This window comes from Diabrotica undecimpunctata, chromosome 7, assembly GCF_040954645.1.
Source record: "Diabrotica undecimpunctata isolate CICGRU chromosome 7, icDiaUnde3, whole genome shotgun sequence".
NCBI lineage: Eukaryota > Metazoa > Arthropoda > Insecta > Coleoptera > Chrysomelidae > Diabrotica > Diabrotica undecimpunctata.
The window spans coordinates 84,798,987-84,821,093 of record NC_092809.1 but is presented as its reverse complement, the minus strand read 5'-3'; the positions used below and the strand labels follow the sequence as shown (position 1 = coordinate 84,821,093).

The window sequence follows — 22,107 nt, the reverse complement described above, 5'->3', positions numbered from 1 at the left end:
CAAGAGAGTGTCAACAGCTTTTGAATACTCTGGCCAGTTAGCTTTATTTAGGCGCCAATAGCTTTTGGCAGAGGCAGTCCCGTTACAATTGTTGGAAATTATTATCGGATAATGATTGCTATCAAAGAGATCGTCAGCTGTTTGCCAGGTTAAAAAAGGTGCAGATTTAGGGTCACTAATAGTAAGATCTATAGCAGAGAACGATCCAGAGGAAATATTAAAATGAGTATTAGATCCTGTGTTAAGAAGACATGAGTTTGTGCAGTTTATAATATTTTCAACTACTTTTCCCCGTACAAATGTTGATTGAGAACCCCACATACTGTTATGTGCATTGAAGTCGCCTGTGAGTATAAACGGCTGTGGAAGTTGGAATATAAAGTCTAGGAGCTCTTCTTCTTTTAGAGAATGGTTTGGGGGAATATATATGGAACAGATGGTAAGTTTATTTGGGCAATATGTAGTTATGGCAGTTGCCTCAAGATTCGTTATTAATGGCAGCATTGTTGAGAAGATTTCGCTGGACGCAAATATTGATGCACCTCCACTATCTCTGAAGCAGTTCGTCCTAATGAAGTGGTATCCTTCAAAGGATTTAAGATGAGGAATATTAGTTGTATTAAAATTGGTCTTTTGGAGACAAAGAAAATCTGGATGGTAAATTGATATAAGATATTGAATGTGTTCAAGGCGCGGATAGTATCCGTCGCAGTTCCATTGTAAAATAGTGAATTTAAAAACTTATTTAGTTAGTAGAAAGAATATACCTTGTACTAATAACGTAATTTTAGAAAAAATCCATATCATTGCAGTTAGAGTCACATGAATTATTGGACGTAAAGCTGGTATGTTCGTCAGCTTCTATAGGATTTAATGTGCGTTTTAGCTTTTTTGTTATTCTTGTAATGCGATTTTTAAGTGATCTATCGGATACAGTTTGGTATATTTGTGTAAGATCTTCGAGGAGAGAATGAATGTTCGTGGTGAAATTATGAGCTTCTTTGAGAGGATCACTACTCCCAAAGGAATTTTCTAGGAAGGCAATAATTTGTAATGCTGATAACGAAAATTTTTCTGGATTAGCACAAATTCATTTTTCAATACTTGAATGGGCAGATGGATTAATTTTACCAATTTCTTTATCATCAGTTTTTGATTTCTTTTTAGGAGCTGATTTAGGAGTTGCAAAGGTTGTTGTGTTTTATATGTTATTAGAGTTTAAGTTTGGTGGGCTAGCGGTAACCAGTAAAGAAGGTGATTCAAGACTTGTGTCAGTGGAATGAGTTCTTTTTATGCCAGAGTTAGAAGGGACAGATAATGGTGTTGTAGACTGTTCATTTGGGTTTGTTATGTCAGTATGTAGGTTATTTCCTACTCAGCCCATACCTTTAAGGAACGCACTATTTTCCGGGACATCCTGTATATATATATATAAAGTAGTTAGGTATTATTGACTGACACGTTATGTAAAATAAAGTTTTATTTTGAGGTTGCAGTCATTAATAGGGCTTCTTCTTCTTCAGTGCCTTATCCGGTCCGGATGTTGGCGATCATCAAGGCTATCATGGTTTTGTTGACTGCTCTGCGAAACAGCTCCGCTGAGGTCATCCCAAACCATTGTCGGAGATTTTTCAACCACGAGATACGACGGCGTCCCGGTCCTCTTCTGCCAAATACTTTACCCTGCATAACAAGTTGAAGAATTCGATATTTTTCTTCGTTCCGCATCACGTGGCCGAGGTACTCAAGCTTGCGTTGTTTAATTAAATTAAGCACTTCTTTTTCTTTTGTCATGCGCTGTAGGACCTCAACGTTGGTGACATGGTCCACATAAGATATTTTTAGTATCCTTCTGTATATCCACATCTCGAAGGCTTCGATTCGTTTTTCAGTGGCTTGCGTCAGTGTCCAGGCTTCAACTCCATACAGTAACACTGGAAGAACGTAGCACCTCACTATTCGCATCTTGGTTCCCAAACTGAGATCACTGCAGCACAGCAAGGATCTCAACTTAATAAATGTAGACCGTGCCATTTCAATTCTGGATCTAATCTCTTGAGCGTAGTCCCATTGTACGTTGAGGGTAGTTCCGAGGTAAGTGAATCTGTCGACTCTCTGGATCTCTTCGCTACCTGCCATTAGTGCCCCGGGATCTAAATTTGTACGGCTGACAACCATGAATTTAGTTTTCTTAATATTAAGGTTCAGTCCGTATGTTACGCTCACAGTTCGCACTCGGTCTAGTAAGGCCTGCAGATCGTTTAGGCTGGTTGCTAGTAACACAGTGTCATCGGCGTAGCGGATATTATTGATGTATTCACCGTTCACTCGGATTCCCATGTCTAGGTTTGTGAGGGCTTTATTAAAAATCTCCTCAGAGTATATATTGAAAAGAGTCGGCGATAGCACACATCCTTGTCTTACTCCTCGCATGATTTAATGAATTAATAGGGCAGGTAAGTAAAACTCTTTGTTCTTTAATCAAGCTTTCGCAAAATTTATTTGCTTCTTCAGGATATGCTAAAATATGGTATCAGTAAATACAACGAAATTAGAACTAAATAGCATTGTATAAAACTAGTATAAAAACTTACAACATGAGGTTAATCCATTAAATTTTCAAATTTACAAAACATTAAAACTTAACTTATTTTAAAAATTATACAGTTATGTAAGTACAATATTCCAATTTAATTTAATTTTGTAAAAATTCATTATGACATTGATTATGTTGATGTTTGATTTATGTCAGAAAGACACTCGTTTCTGTTTATTATATTTTTTGTTGTTGATAACTAGCTCTTGATTGTTATTATGGTTACGTACAAAGTGGCGCCAAATATGAATATTTAAATTTTTTGAAATTCTAATATTTATAGTCAGAAAATCTAATATTGGAAAATTATAGTATTAATTTTCGTAAGACAGAATGTAATTATAGATATTGCTTAGTTTATCAATATCAGTTTTTTTATTAACGCATTGATATTTATTTATGCATACCATTTCTAAGAATTCTCTTTTATTTAATTGGTTTTCACGTCTTAATATATTAGTTTCATTGTAATTAAATGAATGATTTTTATTAATTGCATTAATAAAATAAATCATTACTTTGTACGTAACCATAATAACAATCAAGAGCTAGTTATCAACAACAAAAAATATAATAAACAGAAACGAGTGTCTTTCTGACATAAATCAAACATCAACATAATCAATGTCATAATGAATTTTTACAAAATTAAATTAAATTGGAATATTGTACTTACATAACTGTATAATTTTTAAAATAAGTTAAGTTTTAATGTTTTGTAAATTTGAAAATTTAATGGATTAACCTCATGTTGTAAGTTTTTATACTAGTTTTATACAATGCTATTTAGTTCTAATTTCGTTGTATTTACTGATACCATATTTTAGCATATCCTGAAGAAGCAAATAAATTCTGCGAAAGCTTGATTAAAGAACAAAGAGTTTTACTTTCCGGCCCTATTAATGACTGCAACCTCAAAATAAAACTTTATTTTATATATACATATATATATATATATATATATATATATATATATATATATATATATATATATATATATATATATATATATATATATATATCTATATGTATATATAATGTATATATATATATATATATATATATATATATATATATAAATATATATATATATATATATATATATATATATATATATATAAATATATATATATATATATATATATATATATATATATATATATATATATATATATATATATATATATAGGTATATATTTATACTATAAATAAAACTAAAAATGGAAAACCGGATTATAGTTGTTATTTATAACCAATTTAATCAAACTTTTACACTCCAAGGTGGAGATATCTCCGATTATAATATACTCTTTGTCCGCGTATGTAAATAAATATCGTGTAGTAAAGAATGGATTTCCAGTCTTAACCAAAAACCGGGTTGGTAAAGTTTGTTGTGGTTTGATTAATCTTAATTTTGAGCTCTTTTAAATATGATAATTACGTACTTTACACTAGTTGTAATATTAGCTGTAGCTGTAAAAGGTAAGTTTAAGATTTTTAAATCGAACTGATTATTTTCCGTATGCAAGTTAACCTTCAGCTTGTTTTAAACAAACACAGATGTCAAGAGTGTGTGATATTTTTATATATTATTTATTAGTTTTAATAAGATATTATGTTTTCTCCCATTCTATTTATTTAACAAATATATAGAACATTTTCGGTTTTTGTTTAGTTCATTAGACGTTTCTTTTTTACATTTTAATTTTAATAAATGCTTTTTCTTTTTTCAATTTTATTTTTTTTGCTTTCTCTTTTTTAATTTTTAGAGAAGTTCAATATTTATGTATTACATCTTCAGTTTTTGAAAGCCATTTAGTTTTTTTCACAAAGCTTATTTACTTTTGGTATACGCATGCAAAAAACTAATTATTGTATATATGATTAATAAATTGTAATGATATACACACACGCACACCTACACACAATTACATATTATAACACTAATTACTTATTTATCAAATTACAATATCAAATTAATTTAAAATGGCTACAAAAGTGACTGCGTTTAAGTAACAGCTAAAAGGGTTCTTCGACGTCTAAGATGCTAATTTATAACCTGCCTATAAAACGCAGAGTTGCTGTTCCCAGGACTGTTGGCTAACGGTCTGTCCAAGGGTGTTCTGCAAGTCAGCGGTTTCTGGTTTCTATGAGAACTAAGTGGGACTGAATGTGGAGTCGGTGAACTTCAGCTAGTTCAAGGTTAATATTTTCTCATATTACAGCCCTCCTTATTAATAAAAAGTCAATGCTATTGCTTTGACTTTTAAAGTGTAATTTGTATCTCTCAGATTCTTGTTGGATATTGGGTCTTCTTCTAAACTTTGAACCTTTTGAAGTTTCTCTCTAATGGAATATCTGCGTGGTGGTAAAGGTGGAGGCTGATCCTGGGACCAGGCGATTGCAATTTTTGGAAATCTTTTATTTCGACATTTAAAGCAAAGTTATAAGATAACAAGTGATATGAATGAATGATGTGAATGATGAACAAGGATAAATGTTCCTCGATGAATGGTTGGTTCGAGATATGACCCAGCTCTTCTAAATATTGGTCTAATTTGTGTTGTGCAATGTTTAAATCATCTACGTTGATTTTATTGAGTAGTATATATACTTATATAGAATTTTTCATATAAAAATGATTGCACGTCATTCAAGATTTACGATGTCAGAACCCCATAGTGTTGCCGAAACATCAGAATAGTTAGTAAGGAATTTTTAAAATGTCAACTATTTGTCAAAATGTAATATTAACAGTAAATACACTTAGCTTTAAGACTACTGCAACACAGTAAAATACATAAAAAAATATTTTAATACAAAATTATATATTCTAAATTTTAAACTGACCTCTTTTAGAGCATTAATAGTAAAAACGTCCCGTCATTATTTCTTGTGTAAGTGTAAGAAGATTAAAACGACCAGACCCTTTGGACCTCTAGTAAATCAGGAAAAATAGAGCATAGTGTCATGATGCGGTGAAAAGTGTTTTCTAAATATTTCCTTAATTTGTGTTTATAGCCTTGTAATTCTCATATGTGTGTCAGTGATGTTTACCTGTATTAAACTCTGTTTGTTAAGTGAAAGTTTAAACTAATTGATTATCATAGATTATATTTATATTATATTTTACCTGGGTGCTCGCCACTGGGCAGCTTCCCACTATGTTATTGTACATAAATCATACATATTGCTTATTGTTTATAATGAGACAGATTGCAATAAACATTGGATGTTAGCAATATATGTATACCTATGTATGTATATATATATACATATATACATATATACATATATATATATATATATATATATATATATATATATATATACATATATATATATATATATATATATATATATATATATATATATATACATATATATATATATATATATATATATATATCTATATATATATATATATATATATATATATATATATATATATATATATATATATATATATTGTTATGATATGTTGTTTGATTGTATTATGAGCAATGAGTATTTTAAAATAATATATATAGGGTTTTTGTCGCGATTCTCAAAGAATTAGTTTGTAAGTATGTTCTTTTAAAATTATCTTTATTACAATTATCAGGAAACAAACATATATATTAAATCCGTAAAATAGTTTCGAAACACAATTCAGATAACTGCCTTATTCTGAGTCTTCTATAAATTGCAAGGCATAGCCAGACGTTGATAAAGATGCTAATAGAGACATAGGGAATCTAAAATTTGCATTCCACGACATATCTCCTCAACTAAGCAGAAATCGTTAGCGAATTGGTTTCTTGTACTCATACAGAGTAGATCCGAATAAAATGAAAAAGACAGTAAAGATTCCATTTCACGTACAAATCGTCTATGTATCTGTTTATACGTATTTCGCTTTAATAAAGCTCATCAGAACAGTAATAAGATTAAGAGTTATTTAGCCATTATAATATGATATAAACACTTATCACTATTTGACCATAAAAAATGAAAAATATATTTTGATCATTACGTGATAAGAATACTTACGATAGTCTGATCACACAAACAAAAAAATGTGCATATATCATTAAATAACCAACGTTGTCAATCAAATTATATTCATCATACATTTAGCAGGGTCTGCCCAAACTTTAACGAATGTTGTTTTGATTATTTTTGTAAAATAAACACAAAATGACTAAAAATGCAGTTATCACCTACTGACCAAATGGTACAGATATATATATATATATATATATATATATATATATATATATATATATATATATATATATATATATATATATATATATATATATATATATATATATATATATATATATAATAATAATATTCTTGAATTCTTGAATTAAGATCATCTGCCAATAACATTCTCACTAACTTCTCGCATAAACCTTCCAATGCCAAAACCGATTTTGATCTTATTTATGAACAAGCGTCCACTTTTCTAAAAAAACACCCTGACCTAATGGTATTAACTAGTGATAAAGGTAATGCCACAGTCCTTATGATGAGAGAGCAATATATTAACCTGAGCCAGCAACTCCTAGATGATAGCAAATACTATCAACCACTTCTTCGCAATCCCACTTCAACCTACACCAACAAAATCAACCGATATATCACTGAACTAAAAAACAAAAAAATTATTGACGAGAAACTAGCCAAATCCCTCCATAATTACAATGGCTATGCTCCTAGATTTTACTGTCTCCCCAAAATTCACAAGCCACAACTAAGTATGCGACCCATATTATCGTCAATAAATGCTCCGAACACAAATATAGCCCAATTCCTCACGAACATTCTGTCACAAGCATACAATTATGACAATGACTTCAACATAACAGATTCTTTCCAGTTCAGTGAATTTATTAATAATTATCAACTACCCAGAGGCTTTGTCTTAGTAAGTTTTGACGTAGTATCCTTGTTCACAAATCTTCCACTTTCCAGTGTATTAACCTCTCTCCGTAACCATTGGAATCAAATCCAACCCCACAGTCCGATATCTTGGGAAACTTTTTCCGAAATATTAAAATTGATTTTTGACACCAATTATTTAATTTTCAACGACAAATATTATCGGCAAATTTTTGTAACTCCTATGGGATTCACGATTTCTCCGATTCTTGTCAACTTTGTACTAGATGATCTTATTAATGAGAGTATCAAGAAGTTAGATTTCCAGGTTCCCTTTGTAAAACGGTATGTCGACGATCTGATTTTAGCAACCCCGTCTGATAAGGCGGTTGACACTTTATCAGTTTTTAACTGCTTTGATCCTCACCTACAATTTACATGTGAATTTGAGGTTGATAACAGTATCCCGTTTTTAGATATGCGAATCATTCGCACACCTGATAACAGATTAGTCACTACCTGGTACAGAAAAGAAATGACTAGCAACCGTTTCTTAAATTACCATTCGACACACCCAATCAGATACAAACTTAACCTGGTACAAGCCCTCAGCCTTAGAGTACACATGTTGACACACCCGCTTTACAAAGAAGAATCTCTCAATCTACTGAAGTCCATTCTCATAGATAACTCCTATCCGGCATCCTTCATCAATAAATTTCTATATTCCAAAAGCTATGGGCAATCCATTACCGAAACACCCAATGGGCTAACATTAGCGTCCATATCTAACAAAATACAGATTAATAAGTCCCCCCTCACTCCTGAACAAACCACTAAATATGTTTCGCTCCCGTACTTCCCACAAATCACTACCAAGCTTAACAAACTTTTCAAAAACTTACCTGTCAAAATAGCCTTAAAAATACCAGAACCTTAGGTAAGTTATTTTCTAAGACAAAAACTCCATTGGCCCCTCTAGAACAAACTAATGTCGTCCATCAAGTACCCTGTGCAGAGTGCAACTCCTGCTACATTGGCCAGACCAGCCGCTCCCTTCAAGGTCGACTAACGTCCCACAAAAGCGACATTAGGATTTCTAAACCATCTTGTGCCCTTGCACAGCGTGCCATTTCAACCAAACACAGTATCGACTTCACGAATACCAAAATACTGTGTGGTCTAGTACTGGACCAGTACTAATCGAGTAACGACGAGAAGTAGATCCACCAGGCTTGAGAATGGCAAGTGAGACCTTGCCGAACGTCGCCAAAACAATGGTTTTCAAGAAAACCAGCATTTTACAACGCGGAGTCAAACCCGGAAAAATAGTGACAGCACATATAGCTCCCGCGGAAACCTCAAAACAAACACATATATATATATATATATATATATATATATATATATATATATATATATATATATATATATATATATCTATATATAGTAAACTCTTAAATATTGGGGAAATCTGCAAGAAAGACTCTAATGAGTATCAATTGTTTCGCCGAACGTTTTCGTCAAAGAGAATTAATTTGGCTTCTTCAGGGCTGAAAGAGAATAAATTATAATTAGCTACCATATATTATCTATTAAAACATTATTGATCTTACCTTAACTTAGAATTGTAGAGTTAGAATATTAAAAAACTTTGCCAGTAACATAGTGGTGTTTTTTGTTACTATGTGCAAAAAAAGTTTTTTTTTAAGGTTTGAAATGTATGGTAGCTTTGAACTTAACACGCAAAGGTATACCCAAGGTTAATCGAAAAACCCAATGTAACTACATTTAAAAGGAGGTAATTCTTTGAATTGTCGGCAATAACTAAATTTTTGATTTTTAGAAAGTTTAAAAGTGAGGTTCTGTTTTAGCCAGAACGCAAGCGCTGACAAATTCAGTAGTTCTTATGAATCTTTATGTCGTTAAGGTTCATTGGTAAAAAACGAATGAAATTAAATTCCAGTATAGGGAAATATTATTTTGATTTTCTTTATTTAATTATATTCTATTGATCATGCATTATTATATCTTATTGAGATGTATCTAAGAAAAGCAAGGGAAAGTTATCTTTTTTAGTTAATGAAAATTAATTATAAAGGTAGGTTAGTTGTTAATGGATATATCAGTCAAGTTAGTTATCTGTGATGTTGTATTGTTCTTGGTATCTGATTTAAGTAAGAAGTGGTATATATCGCTTAGATTCCATTTCGATGAACTCTCTTTTAGATTTATTGTTCTCACGGTGGAGAATTGTAGTGTTCGTATAGTCCATGAGATAACCAGTGGAATGGACATGTTTGGCTAATGCACAGCGGTCAGGGTGAAGTCGAGAATCACTTTTGTGTAGTGTAATACGTGATTTCAATAATTGAGATGTTTGACCGATGTAGGAATTGTTGCAAGAGAGACATTAAATGTTGTAGACAATGTTACTAAGCCTATCTATGGGAGTCTTATCTTTTATCTTAGAATAAAGATTATTAATTGTTAGGGCTGATCTACAAGCCACATTAAGTTTAATGTTGTTATTATTATTACCAAAGCTATTTTCAACACTTTTCAGAATCCTTGTTAACCCCGAAGTGATATCTCTGAAATATGGTAATGAAAAATATTTGTTGATAGGAGTATCCGAGACTGGGTTCACACTTAAGACATCAGGATCAGCATTGTTAGTCGCGAAGGAAGGTGAAATATCTTCGTTATGGATAGTATTAAACAAAATCTTATTCATTAATGGTGTTGGATAAGCGTTTGAAATAAAAAGTTTCTGTAGGATTTGTAGGTTTTTTTGTATGAAATGAAGGATCTGATAGTTTTATTACTCTATTTTTCATCTGTTTGATTAAGTTGACTTTGGTAGAATTATTATGGTATGAGTGGTAGTTAAGGTATCTACCAGAATAGGTCGGTTTTTGGTACCAATCTATTTTGATGTTGTTGTTTTCCCTGATCATCCTTATGTCGAGAAAGGGGACGGACCAATTACCATCTTCCCTCTCTATAGTGAACTGGATGTAGGGGTCATAACCATTAAAAGTATCTAATAGTTCATCTACCTTGTCATTGGGTATAGCCAAAATGATATCATCAACATATTTTTTAATAAATGGAATTTTAAAGGATAGTAAAGGAATGACTGAGTCTAATACATAATCCATAACGTAAGTTGCAATGATAGGAGAAATCTTTGCTCTCATAGGGGTACCGAAAGTTTGTTGATAGAATTTACCATTAAATGAGAAATAAGTGTTGTTAAAGAGAAATTCGACGATGCTGATGTATCTGTCGTAAGACATGGAACAACAACCTCTAATACGGTCCCAGTTGATCTCTATTGATGTCAAACATATTCCTAGATGAACGTTGCTGAATAAGGATACAACATCAAGGCTAACGAGGACATAATTTGATGGTAGTATGTAGCCATTATATTTATTTACCATCTCAAAGGAATCTTTAATGTAATATTGACTTTCATAATTATATGCATTAGTAAGTATGTCTGTAACAAAAGCTGAACTATTTTCAGTGGGTGTTCCAATGGAAGCTACTATGGGACGAACCGATAGTGTTGGTTTGTGGATTTTTGGCAAAGAATAAAACTTTGCAATGTTCCCATTATATGTTGTTAGTTTTTTCTTTGTGTTACGGTCAATCTCATTGGAAGAGGCTAAGGATGCGATTAATGTATTGCATTTCCTTTGTAGAGAAGAAGTGGGATTGGATGTAAGTGAAACGTAAGATCTATCATTATCTATAAGAGAAGAACACAGTTGTAAGTAGTGAGTTCTTTCTAAGATGACTGTAACATTACCTTTGTCTGCTTTTGTCACTAAGAGCTCAGGATTATATTTTAGAAATTTTTTAGTTTTAGTGTATAAGTTATGAAAAAAAGTATTATAAGATTTAGAAGTATTCAAAATGTGATTAGTGATAATGTTGGTGATTCTTGATCGAATTAAGTTTTGCTCTAATTCAGATGGCAATGAAGAAATTATGTATTCTAAGTCTGCTAAAAGTGTTTTTACTTGAAAATCTTTTCCTAACTTTGGTTCGATGCTAAATTTATTTCCTAATGTCAAGAAACCTAGAATATCATCAGGAATAGTTGTGGTAGATAAATTTTTAATCCATTTTGGATCAGTTTTAAGAACAAATTTACAACAGGACTGATATAGTGAGTTAATTTTTTTGATATTGTCTGATTTAATTGAATAAAATATTTTATTATATCTAATAGATTGAATATGTGAAAATTGCATCCAATCATATTCCGAGGTTGATCTAATGATTTCGGTTTTTTGTTCAGTGAGTGATTTTTCTAACTGTTTGAGAACTCTATGACTGGTTGCAATCTCAACATTTAAAAGTTTGCTATCTAACCTGATAATTTGTTGACATCCCTGCAATTGCCAGAAACCATTTCTGTGAATATACTTTTAAACAGAGGAGGTGGCATGAACAATGTGTTTTGGTGTTATACCTTTAGAACGACATGACAATAAAAAAAGTCTCCGATTCCTTTCTTTTGCTAGTCTGACATTAGTTTTTCGGTAATCCTTGAGCAACCTCAACGCCTCAGCACCATAATTAACCCTTATGTTGTTATAGAACCCTATGTTCCTCTAAAAAGAAAAGAAATTTAATCTTTGCAGATAAGTTAAATAGTAAACTCTTAAATATTGTGGAAATCTGCAAGAAAGACTCTAATGAGTATCAATTGTTTCGCCGAACGTTTTCGTCAAAGAGAATTAATTTGGCTTCTTCAGGGCTGAAAGAGAATAAATTATAATTAGCTACCATATATTATCTATTAAAACATTATTGATCTTACCGTAACTTAGAATTGTAGAGTTAGAATATTAAAAAACTTTGCCAGTAACATAGTGGTGTTTTTTGTTACTATGTGCAAAAAAAGTTTTTTTTTTTCTTAGATACATCTCAATAAGATATAATAATGCATAAACAATAGAATATAATTAAATAAAGAAAATCAAAATAATATTTCCCTATACTGGGATTTAATTTCATTCGTTTTTTACCAATGAACCTTAACGACATAAAGATTCATAAGAACTACTGAATTTGTCAGCGCTTGCGTTCTGGCTAAAACAGAACCTCACTTTTAAACTTTCTAAAAATCAAAAATTTAGTTATTGCCGACAATTCAAAGAATTACCTCCTTTTAAATGTGGTTACATTGGGTTTTTCGATTAACCTTGGGTATACCTTTGCGTGTTAAGTTCAAAGCTACCATACATTTCAAACCTTAAAAAAAAACTTTTTTTGCACATAGTAACAAAAAACACTACTATGTTACTAGCAAAGTTTTTTAATATTCTAACTCTACAATTCTAAGTTACGGTAAGATCAATAATGTTTTAATAGATAATATATGGTAGCTAATTATAATTTATTCTCTTTCAGCCCTGAAGAAGCCAAATTAATTCTCTTTGGCGAAAACGTTCGGCGAAACAATTGATACTCATTAGAGTCTTTCTTGCAGATTTCCCCAATATTTAAGAGTATATATATATATATATATATATATATATATATATATATATATATATATATATATATATATATATATATATATTGTTATGATATGTTGTTTGATTGTATTATGAGCAATGCGTATTTTAAAATAATATATATATATATATATATATATATATATATATATATATATATATATATATATATATATATATATATATATATATATATATATATATATATATATATATATAGGGTTTTTGTCTCGATTCTCAAAGAATGAGTTTGTAAGTATGTTCTTTTAAAATTATCTTTATTACAACTATCAGGAAACAAACATATATATTAAATCCGTAAAATAGTTTCTAAACACAATTCAGATAACTGCCTTAATCTGAGCCTTCTATAAATTGCAAGGCATAGCCAGACGTTGATAAAGATGTTAATAGAGACATGGGGAATCTAAAATTTGCATTCTACGACATGTCTCCTCAACTAAGCAGAAATCGTTAGCGAATTGGTTTCTTGTACTCATACAGAGTAGATCCGAATAAAATGAAAAAGACAGTAAAGATTCCATTTCACGTACAAATCGTCTGTGTATCTGTTTATACGCATTTCGCTTTAATAAAGCTCATCAGAACAGTTATTCATAGGCGTTCTCAACGTGAAAAATAGATCTCTCCTGTCTTAAGAAGCAACAATAAAATGGCTTCGAAACGGACGCAATAGCGACATCTGATATTAAATCCGTAAAATAGTTTCGAAACACAATTCAGATAACTGCCTTAATCTGAGCCTTCTATAAATTGCAAGGCATAGCCAGACGTTGATAAAGATGCTAATAGAGACATAGGGAATCTAAAATTTGCATTCCACGACATATCTCCTCAACTAAGCAGAAATCGTTAGCGAATTGGTTTCTTGTACTCATACAGAGTAGATCCGAATAAAATGAAAAAGACAGTAAAGATTCCATTTCACGTACAAATCGTCTATGTATCTGTTTATACGTATTTCGCTTTAATAAAGCTCATCAGAACAGTAATAAGATTAAGAGTTATTTAGCCATTATAATATGATATAAACACTTATCACTATTTGACCATAAAAAATGAAAAATATATTTTGATCATTACGTGATAAGAATACTTACGATAGTCTGATCACACAAACAAAAAAATGTGCATATATCATTAAATAACCAACGTTGTCAATCAAATTATATTCATCATACATTTAGCAGGGTCTGCCCAAACTTTAACGAATGTTGTTTTGATTATTTTTGTAAAATAAACACAAAATGACTAAAAATGCAGTTATCACCTACTGACCAAATGGTACAGATATATATATATATATATATATATATATATATATATATATATATATATATATATATATATATATATATATATATATAATAATAATATTCTTGAATTCTTGAATTAAGATCATCTGCCAATAACATTCTCACTAACTTCTCGCATAAACCTTCCAATGCCAAAACCGATTTTGATCTTATTTATGAACAAGCGTCCACTTTTCTAAAAAAACACCCTGACCTAATGGTATTAACTAGTGATAAAGGTAATGCCACAGTCCTTATGATGAGAGAGCAATATATTAACCTGAGCCAGCAACTCCTAGATGATAGCAAATACTATCAACCACTTCTTCGCAATCCCACTTCAACCTACACCAACAAAATCAACCGATATATCACTGAACTAAAAAACAAAAAAATTATTGACGAGAAACTAGCCAAATCCCTCCATAATTACAATGGCTATGCTCCTAGATTTTACTGTCTCCCCAAAATTCACAAGCCACAACTAAGTATGCGACCCATATTATCGTCAATAAATGCTCCGAACACAAATATAGCCCAATTCCTCACGAACATTCTGTCACAAGCATACAATTATGACAATGACTTCAACATAACAGATTCTTTCCAGTTCAGTGAATTTATTAATAATTATCAACTACCCAGAGGCTTTGTCTTAGTAAGTTTTGACGTAGTATCCTTGTTCACAAATCTTCCACTTTCCAGTGTATTAACCTCTCTCCGTAACCATTGGAATCAAATCCAACCCCACAGTCCGATATCTTGGGAAACTTTTTCCGAAATATTAAAATTGATTTTTGACACCAATTATTTAATTTTCAACGACAAATATTATCGGCAAATTTTTGTAACTCCTATGGGATTCACGATTTCTCCGATTCTTGTCAACTTTGTACTAGATGATCTTATTAATGAGAGTATCAAGAAGTTAGATTTCCAGGTTCCCTTTGTAAAACGGTATGTCGACGATCTGATTTTAGCAACCCCGTCTGATAAGGCGGTTGACACTTTATCAGTTTTTAACTGCTTTGATCCTCACCTACAATTTACATGTGAATTTGAGGTTGATAACAGTATCCCGTTTTTAGATATGCGAATCATTCGCACACCTGATAACAGATTAGTCACTACCTGGTACAGAAAAGAAATGACTAGCAACCGTTTCTTAAATTACCATTCGACACACCCAATCAGATACAAACTTAACCTGGTACAAGCCCTCAGCCTTAGAGTACACATGTTGACACACCCGCTTTACAAAGAAGAATCTCTCAATCTACTGAAGTCCATTCTCATAGATAACTCCTATCCGGCATCCTTCATCAATAAATTTCTATATTCCAAAAGCTATGGGCAATCCATTACCGAAACACCCAATGGGCTAACATTAGCGTCCATATCTAACAAAATACAGATTAATAAGTCCCCCCTCACTCCTGAACAAACCACTAAATATGTTTCGCTCCCGTACTTCCCACAAATCACTACCAAGCTTAACAAACTTTTCAAAAACTTACCTGTCAAAATAGCCTTAAAAATACCAGAACCTTAGGTAAGTTATTTTCTAAGACAAAAACTCCATTGGCCCCTCTAGAACAAACTAATGTCGTCCATCAAGTACCCTGTGCAGAGTGCAACTCCTGCTACATTGGCCAGACCAGCCGCTCCCTTCAAGGTCGACTAACGTCCCACAAAAGCGACATTAGGATTTCTAAACCATCTTGTGCCCTTGCACAGCGTGCCATTTCAACCAAACACAGTATCGACTTCACGAATACCAAAATACTGTGTGGTCTAGTACTGGACCAGTACTAATCGAGTAACGACGAGAAGTAGATCCACCAGGCTTGAGAATGGCAAGTGAGACCTTGCCGAACGTCGCCAAAACAATGGTTTTCAAGAAAACCAGCATTTTACAACGCGGAGTCAAACCCGGAAAAATAGTGACAGCACATATAGCTCCCGCGGAAACCTCAAAAAACAAACATATATATATATATATATATATATATATATATATATATATATATATATATATATATATATATATATATATATATATATATATCTATATATAGTAAACTCTTAAATATTGGGGAAATCTGCAAGAAAGACTCTAATGAGTATCAATTGTTTCGCCGAACGTTTTCGTCAAAGAGAATTAATTTGGCTTCTTCAGGGCTGAAAGAGAATAAATTATAATTAGCTACCATATATTATCTATTAAAACATTATTGATCTTACCTTAACTTAGAATTGTAGAGTTAGAATATTAAAAAACTTTGCCAGTAACATAGTGGTGTTTTTTGTTACTATGTGCAAAAAAAGTTTTTTTTTAAGGTTTGAAATGTATGGTAGCTTTGAACTTAACACGCAAAGGTATACCCAAGGTTAATCGAAAAACCCAATGTAACTACATTTAAAAGGAGGTAATTCTTTGAATTGTCGGCAATAACTAAATTTTTGATTTTTAGAAAGTTTAAAAGTGAGGTTCTGTTTTAGCCAGAACGCAAGCGCTGACAAATTCAGTAGTTCTTATGAATCTTTATGTCGTTAAGGTTCATTGGTAAAAAACGAATGAAATTAAATTCCAGTATAGGGAAATATTATTTTGATTTTCTTTATTTAATTATATTCTATTGATCATGCATTATTATATCTTATTGAGATGTATCTAAGAAAAGCAAGGGAAAGTTATCTTTTTTAGTTAAGGAAAATTAATTATAAAGGTAGGTTAGTTGTTAATGGATATATCAGTCAAGTTAGTTATCTGTGATGTTGTATTGTTCTTGGTATCTGATTTAAGTAAGAAGTGGTATATATCGCTTAGATTCCATTTCGATGAACTCTCTTTTAGATTTATTGTTCTCACGGTGGAGAATTGTAGTGTTCGTATAGTCCATGAGATAACCAGTGGAATGGACATGTTTGGCTAATGCACAGCGGTCAGGGTGAAGTCGAGAATCACTTTTGTGTAGTGTAATACGTGATTTCAATAATTGAGATGTTTGACCGATGTAGGAATTGTTGCAAGAGAGACATTAAATGTTGTAGACAATGTTACTAAGCCTATCTATGGGAGTCTTATCTTTTATCTTAGAATAAAGATTATTAATTGTTAGGGCTGATCTACAAGCCACATTAAGTTTAATGTTGTTATTATTATTACCAAAGCTATTTTCAACACTTTTCAGAATCCTTGTTAACCCCGAAGTGATATCTCTGAAATATGGTAATGAAAAATATTTGTTGATAGGAGTATCCGAGACTGGGTTCACACTTAAGACATCAGGATCAGCATTGTTAGTCGCGAAGGAAGGTGAAATATCTTCGTTATGGATAGTATTAAACAAAATCTTATTCATTAATGGTGTTGGATAAGCGTTTGAAATAAAAAGTTTCTGTAGGATTTGTAGGTTTTTTTGTATGAAATGAAGGATCTGATAGTTTTATTACTCTATTTTTCATCTGTTTGATTAAGTTGACTTTGGTAGAATTATTATGGTATGAGTGGTAGTTAAGGTATCTACCAGAATAGGTCGGTTTTTGGTACCAATTTATTTTGATGTTGTTGTTTTCCCTGATCATCCTTATGTCGAGAAAGGGGACGGACCAATTACCATCTTCCCTCTCTATAGTGAACTGGATGTAGGGGTCATAACCATTAAAAGTATCTAATAGTTCATCTACCTTGTCATTGGGTATAGCCAAAATGATATCATCAACATATTTTTTAATAAATGGAATTTTAAAGGATAGTAAAGGAATGACTGAGTCTAATACATAATCCATAACGTAAGTTGCAATGATAGGAGAAATCTTTGCTCTCATAGGGGTACCGAAAGTTTGTTGATAGAATTTACCATTAAATGAGAAATAAGTGTTGTTAAAGAGAAATTCGACGATGCTGATGTATCTGTCGTAAGACATGGAACAACAACCTCTAATACGGTCCCAGTTGATCTCTATTGATGTCAAACATATTCCTAGATGAACGTTGCTGAATAAGGATACAACATCAAGGCTAACGAGGACATAATTTGATGGTAGTATGTAGCCATTATATTTATTTACCATCTCAAAGGAATCTTTAATGTAATATTGACTTTCATAATTATATGCATTAGTAAGTATGTCTGTAACAAAAGCTGAACTATTTTCAGTGGGTGTTCCAATGGAAGCTACTATGGGACGAACCGATAGTGTTGGTTTGTGGATTTTTGGCAAAGAATAAAACTTTGCAATGTTCCCATTATATGTTGTTAGTTTTTTCTTTGTGTTACGGTCAATCTCATTGGAAGAGGCTAAGGATGCGATTAATGTATTGCATTTCCTTTGTAGAGAAGAAGTGGGATTGGATGTAAGTGAAACGTAAGATCTATCATTATCTATAAGAGAAGAACACAGTTGTAAGTAGTGAGTTCTTTCTAAGATGACTGTAACATTACCTTTGTCTGCTTTTGTCACTAAGAGCTCAGGATTATATTTTAGAAATTTTTTAGTTTTAGTGTATAAGTTATGAAAAAAAGTATTATAAGATTTAGAAGTATTCAAAATGTGATTAGTGATAATGTTGGTGATTCTTGATCGAATTAAGTTTTGCTCTAATTCAGATGGCAATGAAGAAATTATGTATTCTAAGTCTGCTAAAAGTGTTTTTACTTGAAAATCTTTTCCTAACTTTGGTTCGATGCTAAATTTATTTCCTAATGTCAAGAAACCTAGAATATCATCAGGAATAGTTGTGGTAGATAAATTTTTAATCCATTTTGGATCAGTTTTAAGAACAAATTTACAACAGGACTGATATAGTGAGTTAATTTTTTTGATATTGTCTGATTTAATTGAATAAAATATTTTATTATATCTAATAGATTGAATATGTGAAAATTGCATCCAATCATATTCCGAGGTTGATCTAATGATTTCGGTTTTTTGTTCAGTGAGTGATTTTTCTAACTGTTTGAGAACTCTATGACTGGTTGCAATCTCAACATTTAAAAGTTTGCTATCTAACCTGATAATTTGTTGACATCCCTGCAATTGCCAGAAACCATTTCTGTGAATATACTTTTAAACAGAGGAGGTGGCATGAACAATGTGTTTTGGTGTTATACCTTTAGAACGACATGACAATAAAAAAAGTCTCCGATTCCTTTCTTTTGCTAGTCTGACATTAGTTTTTCGGTAATCCTTGAGCAACCTCAACGCCTCAGCACCATAATTAACCCTTATGTTGTTATAGAACCCTATGTTCCTCTAAAAAGAAAAGAAATTTAATCTTTGCAGATAAGTTAAATAGTAAACTCTTAAATATTGTGGAAATCTGCAAGAAAGACTCTAATGAGTATCAATAATTGTTTCGCCGAACGTTTTCGTCAAAGAGAATTAATTTGGCTTCTTCAGGGCTGAAAGAGAATAAATTATAATTAGCTACCATATATTATCTATTAAAACATTATTGATCTTACCGTAACTTAGAATTGTAGAGTTAGAATATTAAAAAACTTTGCCAGTAACATAGTGGTGTTTTTTGTTACTATGTGCAAAAAAAGTTTTTTTTTTTTCTTAGATACATCTTAAAGATATAATAATGCATAAACAATAGAATATAATTAAATAAAGAAAATCAAAATAATATTTCCCTATACTGGGATTTAATTTCATTCGTTTTTTACCAATGAACCTTAACGACATAAAGATTCATAAGAACTACTGAATTTGTCAGCGCTTGCGTTCTGGCTAAAACAGAACCTCACTTTTAAACTTTCTAAAAATCAAAAATTTAGTTATTGCCGACAATTCAAAGAATTACCTCCTTTTAAATGTGGTTACATTGGGTTTTTCGATTAACCTTGGGTATACCTTTGCGTGTTAAGTTCAAAGCTACCATACATTTCAAACCTTAAAAAAAAACTTTTTTTGCACATAGTAACAAAAAACACTACTATGTTACTAGCAAAGTTTTTTAATATTCTAACTCTACAATTCTAAGTTACGGTAAGATCAATAATGTTTTAATAGATAATATATGGTAGCTAATTATAATTTATTCTCTTTCAGCCCTGAAGAAGCCAAATTAATTCTCTTTGGCGAAAACGTTCGGCGAAACAATTGATACTCATTAGAGTCTTTCTTGCAGATTTCCCCAATATTTAAGAGTATATATATATATATATATATATATATATATATATATATATATATATATATATTGTTATGATATGTTGTTTGATTGTATTATGAGCAATGCGTATTTTAAAATAATATATATATATATATATATATTATATATATATATATATATATATATATATATATATATATATATATATATATATATATATATATATATATATATATATATATATATATAGGGTTTTTGTCTCGATTCTCAAAGAATGAGTTTGTAAGTATGTTCTTTTAAAATTATCTTTATTACAACTATCAGGAAACAAACATATATATTAAATCCGTAAAATAGTTTCTAAACACAATTCAGATAACTGCCTTAATCTGAGCCTTCTATAAATTGCAAGGCATAGCCAGACGTTGATAAAGATGTTAATAGAGACATGGGGAATCTAAAATTTGCATTCTACGACATGTCTCCTCAACTAAGCAGAAATCGTTAGCGAATTGGTTTCTTGTACTCATACAGAGTAGATCCGAATAAAATGAAAAAGACAGTAAAGATTCCATTTCACGTACAAATCGTCTGTGTATCTGTTTATACGCATTTCGCTTTAATAAAGCTCATCAGAACAGTTATTCATAGGCGTTCTCAACGTGAAAAATAGATCTCTCCTGTCTTAAGAAGCAACAATAAAATGGCTTCGAAACGGACGCAATAGCGACATCTGATATTAAATCCGTAAAATAGTTTCGAAACACAATTCAGATAACTGCCTTAATCTGAGCCTTCTATAAATTGCAAGGCATAGCCAGACGTTGATAAAGATGTTAATAGACGATAAAGACGTTGATAAACCAATTCGCTAACGATTTCTGCTTAGTTGAGGAGACATGTCGTGGAATGCAAATTTTAGATTCCCCATGTCTCTATTAACATCTTTATCAACGTCTGGCTATGCCTTGCAATTTATAGAAGGCTCAGATTAAGGCAGTTATCTGAATTGTGTTTCGAAACTATTTTACGGATTTAATATCAGATGTCGCTATTGCGTCCGTTTTGAAGCCATTTTATTGTTGCTTCTTAAGACAGGAAAGATCTATTTTTCACGTTGAGAACGCCTATGAATAACTGTTCTGATGAGCTTTATTAAAGCGAAATATGTATAAACAGATACATAGACGATTTGTACGTGAAATGGAATCTTTACTGTCTTTTTCATTTTATTCGGATCTACTCTGTATGAGTACAAGAAACCAATTCGCTAACGATTTCTGCTTAGTTGAGGAGACATGTCGTGGAATCAAATTTTAGATTCCCCATGTCTCTATTAACATCTTTTTCAACGTCTGGCTATGCCTTGCAATTTATAGAAGACTCAGAATAAGGCAGTTATCTGAATTGTGTTTCGAAACTATTTTACGGATTTAATATCAGATGTCGCTATTGCGTCCGTTTCGAAGCCATTTTATTGTTGCTTCTTAAGACAGGAAAGATCTATTTTTCACGTTGAGAACGCCTATGAATAACTGTTCTGATGAGCTTTATTAAAGCGAAATGCGTATAAACAGATACACAGACGATTTGTACGTGAAATGGAATCTTTACTGTCTTTTTCATTTTATTCGGATCTACTCTGTATGAGTACAAGAA

The 22,107-nt window shown here is 31.3% G+C and overlaps 1 protein-coding gene across 1 annotated transcript in view; it reads left to right on the top strand.

The window, feature by feature from the left end:
* The first annotated feature begins 3,906 nt into the window (after positions 1-3,906).
* Positions 3,907-22,107, top strand: part of LOC140445543 (lysozyme-like) — a 369,487-nt gene continuing 351,286 nt past the window's right edge. Inside the window, 1 exon segment of the mRNA XM_072537639.1 lies at positions 3,907-4,078. Within this exon segment, the coding sequence (XP_072393740.1) occupies positions 4,027-4,078 (52 nt within the window). The 5' untranslated portion in view covers positions 3,907-4,026.